A 5,578-nucleotide genomic window follows, 5' to 3' on the forward strand; every position below is an offset into this window, starting at 1 on the left:
TCAGATTTCCTCAATGAGCCTACGGACGGGTTTGCGTTCACGCACGGGCCGTGGTGAGGGTATGCTCATTGACTGGTTCGCCGCCCTGGATGACATCACTCGACTGGTGGTAGACGGTGTCTTCGACGTTTGACTAGATGGTGGGGAACTTCCTGCTTCCTTGGAAGGTTCTGCATTCGGGAGATCCACTTCCTCTGGTAGATCCACTGTAGGTCTTGTCGGCTCCTTCAAGGAAAAGTCGCTCAGGGGCGGCAACGCTTGTGGAAGTTTAGCATTGCACGCTAGCAAGTGGTCAAGGTGACAAAATCTTTTGCGATTTCCGACTTGGACTAGGTAAGTAAGTGGACCACAAACTTTGTTTACTGTTCCAGGTAGCCACTTCCATTTCCCAGGCTGAATTGTAGTCTTCACTTGCACTTGGTCTCCTTCTTCAAACTGTCTGACCTTCACCTTGCCTCGATCATGAAAGTCTTTCATCCGCTGCTGACTTTTCTCAACACTCTTCCCGATGTCAGGCTTCACCAGTGTGAGACGCGTTCTAAGTTGCCTCTTCAGAAATAGCTCAGAGGGTGACACACCAGTAGTTGTGTGGGGAGTAACTCTATACTTTAATAGGAAGTTCGCTAATCGATGCTCTAGCGATTGTTGTCGTCCCTCAACATCTTTGCTTTTCAGGGCCTTCTTCACTATCTGTACTCCTCGCTCAGCAAATCCATTGGATTGCGGGTGGTACGGTGGAACGAGGGTATGTTTTATACCATTTTGACGTGTAAAGTCACGAAATTCATGGGACGTGAACTGTGGTCCATTGTCACTCACTATCTCCTCTGGTAATCCGGTTGACGCAAACAGCATCCGAAGTTTGTCAATCGTGTTAGCACTGGTGGTTGATCTCACTGGAATGACTTCCAACCACTTTGAATAACTGTCATTGACAATAAGTAGAGATTGTCCCTTATACTCTGCATAATCAATATGGATGCGTTGAAATGGTCTGGTTGCCCAAATCCATGGGTGTAATGAGGCAGACTGGGGACTGTTCCTGACGGACATACATGACGGACATGCCTGCACTGTCTCCTCAATGTTTCTGTCCAAGTTTGGCCACCATACATATCCTCGTGCAAGAGCCTTCATCCTGCACATACCAAGGTGCTCTTCATGAAGCTCCTCCATGATTCGTTTACGCAGTGCCATAGGAATTACCACTCGGATTCCCCAAAGGATAATCCCTTGTTCTATACTCAAACTGCTCCTGCGCTCAAAGAAAGGTTGAAGTTCTGGATCGTTAACCTGACTTGGCCAGCCGTTCAAGGTAAGTTCAAATACCCGGGCTAAAAGAGGATCCACCTTTGTTGCACGAGCAATGTCTGTGTTACATATGGGTAGCTCTGTGTTGTCCAGCCCTGTGCAGTAGACATCCTCATATTCTTCTGTACTGAGATTCCCCTCTACTGGCAATCTGGATAGTGAATCACAATTTCCATGTTCCTGAGATGGACGATATACAATCTGATATTGATATCCTGAGAGAATTAGTGCCCATCTCTGCATCCTGGCTGCCGCTAAGGTAGGTATACCATTTTTGGGTCCAAAGATAGTTACCAATGGTTTGTGGTCTGTGATGAGGGTAAAAGTTCTGCCGTACAGATACTTGTGGAATTTCTTCACACCAAAGATCAATGACAATGCTTCTTTCTCCACTTGAGCATAGTTCCTCTCGCTGGAACTTAAAGTACGAGAAGCAAAGGCGATTGGCCTCTCCGAGCCATCCTCCATCAAATGCGAGACTACAGCTCCCACTCCATATGCTGATGAGTCGCAAGCTAACCGCAGGGGTTTTTTCATGTCGTAGAATACCAGTAACTTGCGCTTTGTAATCATCTGCTTGCTTGCTTCAAAGCTGCTTTCACATTCATCTGTCCACGTCCACTGCTCTCCCTTTTTCAACAGGTGATGTAACGGATGCAATGCAGTACTCAGATTCTGCAGAAATGAACCATAGTAATTCAGCAAACCCAGGTAAGCCTTTAGTTCTTTCACATTTGTTGGTCTAGGAGCATCACGAATTGCAGCAATCTTCTCATCTGTGGGATGTATCCCGTGTTTGTCCACCATGAATCCCATGTACACGACCTGATCCGCCATGAAGATGCACTTGTCCTGCCGCAGTGTCATGTTGTACTGGCGCAAGCGATGAAATACCTCCTTAACAGTCTTAAAATGGGTTTCATCATCAGGGGCTGTGATCAAAATGTCATCAATTCGACACACTACTTGTGGTAGTCCTGACAGGATCTTGTCCATGATTGCCTGTAATATGGCGCTAGCGGAGCTTACTCCATACGCAAGTCTTCGGTAGCGAAATAGTCCATGATGCGTGTTTATTGTAAGGTACTCCTCTGAGTCACTCTCCAGCTCCACCTGTGAGTATGCCTGTCTTAAGTCCAGTTTTGTGAACTTCTGACCTCCTGCAAGGGACGCAAACATGTCATCAGTGTTTGGTAGAGGGTACTGCTCTTCACTGATCACTCGGTTGACAGTCACTTTGTAATCTCCACATAAACGCACGGACTTGTCCGCCTTTGGCACAACGACAATGGGGGCAGCCCATTCACTGTGTTTGACTGGATAGATAACTCCTTTCTCCTGTAGTTTCTTGAGCTCTCCTTCAACTTTGTCTCTTAAAGCATAAGGCACAGGTCTTGCCTTGCAAAATATTGGTGAACATTCCTCCTTCAGTTTTATGCTTGCTTTGAAATGCTTGATTGGATTTTGGTTCTCCTCAAACAGATCAGCATACTCCTTTGTCAAGTGTTCAATTCTGTCCTTCGTCACCATGAAAATTTCCTTCCAGTCAATCTGAATTTTTGATAACCAGTCTCTTCCCAGCAAGCACGGCTGACTCCCTTTTATGACTAGCACAGACATATTCGTCAGATGCTGCTCTCCATATACAACAGTCACACTACATTCACCAAGAATGGGAATGATCTCCTTCGTGTACGATCTTAGCACGATTGTCGATTTCTTTAGCTTACAGCCGGTAAGCATTTTCTGATAAGTGTGTTCATTCATGATTGTACGAGCACTCCCTGTATCTAACTGAAATTGCACTATTGACCCGTTGATACTTAGTCCAATTGAGTAGCTCTTGTCTTTGTCGACCTCGCTTGTGCTGTGTACGGAATAAATTGACAGATCCTCCTCCTCATCACTGTCCTGTACATAATGGGTAGTCTTATCTTGTTTCAAATAAACTTTTCCCTGGACTTTACAATGTTTAGCTATGTGTCCAGGTTTCCCACATTTGTAGCATTTAATAGAGTTTCTGTGTTTACCAGCATCCAAATAGTGCTTCTCTCCACCGCGATATCCTGGCTTCTTAGGTCCTGCTGATGTCGGTTTTCCTCTCTGTCCAGGTTTCGAATTCATGAAGTGAACCGACTCTGTATTTCCTGCGAATGATTGAGTATCCTTATCGGCAATTTCCATTGCTGTGGCTATTCTGACTGCTCCATCGAAATCTAACTTCGCTTCGGACAACAACTTCTTCTGTATGGCCTCTGATTTGAGTCCGCAAACCAACCGATCCCTCAGAGCCTCCTTAAGAAAGTCACCAAATTCACAGTCTGCCGAAAGTTTTTTCAGTTCACATACGTACTCATTCACCGTTTCCCCTTCCTTCTGGTTTCTTTTATTAAATTTAAATCTTTCAGAGATGACTAACGGTTTAGGCATATAGTAGTTTTTCAAAGCACCAACAATGTTCTCAAACGAAGTGTTTTTCGGCAGTTGTGGCTGTAACAAGTTCTTAAGAATTCCATAGGTTGCGGGTCCAATCACTGATAAAAGCACCGCCACTTTTTTTTCATCTTTTACCTCGTTCGCGACGAAAAACTGTTCCATCCTCTCCGCATAATTTACGAAAGATTCCTTTCCCTCCTGAAAATCACCAAGCTTTCCGATATTCGTCATTTCGCTTATGATTCAAGTGTCCTCTTGATCCGAAATAAGTCGAAAATGCTCCACCTCGTCGCCACTGTAATATCTTGGTAATTACAGGAATAAATCACCAGAACACGTGGGAATCAAATACACATGTTTATCTAGAAAGTTCAACAACACAATTATGGCAATCTCGATCCCGAGGTAAATTCGCAAACACTACAATTGGTAATTTTGATTTGTTGGTTTATTCCTTTACATGCTGTTATAGTTATATTTAGCTAGGGTTTAAAGCATTTATTCGTTTCACATAGATACTGACAATTGAATGCGTTAAAATTTAATTCAATGTTGTTTTGTTGTCAGTGATAATTGATTTATAATTTAGAGTTATATTTTCTTTCTTAGTGAGAGAATGACGGTGTGTGTTTGTTGGTGTGAGTACCTTCATAGTCTATTAACTTAATTTCTGGTTTTGTTAATTTAAATCATTTTGTTTTGTTTATTTTACTGTTTTCGCTATCACCACCACAAAATCCATATATATATATATATAAATATATATATATATATATATATATATATATATATATATATATATATATATATATATATATATATATATATATAAACAGTTGCAGTATAATAGGTCATATTAACTGTGAACTATCCTCATTTACATGCTTATTTCAAAATAATGTATTTCCCCCTACAGTATTTCATGTCGCTAGATAATTCTCCATTTTGTTGTGCCTTTTTATGTTTTAAATTGCTAAAGGCTAAAATATAAGGCAAAAAAATCTCGTTAGGTTTTCCCAAAGAATTCCTTTTTGATAAAATGAAAAAAATGACACTTTGTGAGAAATGTTTGTACATCTGATTTATTTTATTTTGATTTCTTTCTCTTAAGGTACTTCACAACACCGAGACTTATACTTTCTAAGACACTACGTCACAATGCGAATCCACCTGGGGCTTTTATTCATGTTTACTGAATGAAATTTTAAAAATATCATTTTTTTTTATCTAAAATTGCACATTTTTCGTCTATTTGACATATATACTTCTTATCCATCAGGCTTTTTATCATAATTAAGTAATTTTCTGCTGATTTGAGAAACTATTTCAAGGTGTAGTGAAGCACCTTAAAGTGACGTTTCTATTGCACAACCGGAACTGGATCTGTTTTGCTTTTTTGTAAACTTTGGTTGTGCATTGGAGCGATTACCCGGCAGACTCTTGACAAGTGGGTCTTAATGAACTCTGATAATCGTTCACATCATTTCTTCTGTGCTACATGTTGGTATATAATTATATGGGAATTCCCAGAACACTTATGAATAATCTCTTTCTGAGTTACTGAAAATATTCCTCGAACTGCCCGAGCACGTTGAGTTCAAGGTAAGGCATGAATTATATTTTCCAAAGTTATAAAGTCAGTAAGTAAGATGTAGTTTGTCGATGTGTGTAAACCTATGAGGAACAATTTTGATACTTGCGTGAACTTCACACACTGAATACGTATAAAAAGTTCTTTGCATAATAAAGCTCACCCTTACTTTATAAATGAAATTTATATTTTGGCGGAATAATAAATATATCATAAGAGGTCTCGATAATTAAAAAAGAG

At 40.8% G+C, this 5,578-nt stretch overlaps 1 protein-coding gene across 1 annotated transcript; it reads right to left on the minus strand.

The window, feature by feature from the left end:
• LOC105342410 (uncharacterized protein K02A2.6) lies at positions 1–3,978 on the minus strand. The gene has a single exon (XM_011449357.3). The coding sequence runs from the start codon at positions 3,976–3,978 to the stop codon at positions 1–3; it is 3,978 nt and encodes a 1,325-aa protein (XP_011447659.3).
• Positions 3,979–5,578: the final 1,600 nt, after the last annotated feature.

The sequence above is a fragment of the Magallana gigas genome, chromosome 8 (genome assembly GCF_963853765.1).
Source record: "Magallana gigas chromosome 8, xbMagGiga1.1, whole genome shotgun sequence".
NCBI classification, from domain to species: Eukaryota; Metazoa; Mollusca; class Bivalvia; order Ostreida; family Ostreidae; genus Magallana; species Magallana gigas.

Bases quoted from the DNA above. Each gene is read 5' to 3' on its own strand.
- LOC105342410 (XM_011449357.3), bottom strand. From the start codon at position 3,978: ATGACGAATATCGGAAAGCTTGGTGATTTTCAGGAGGGAAAGGAATCT.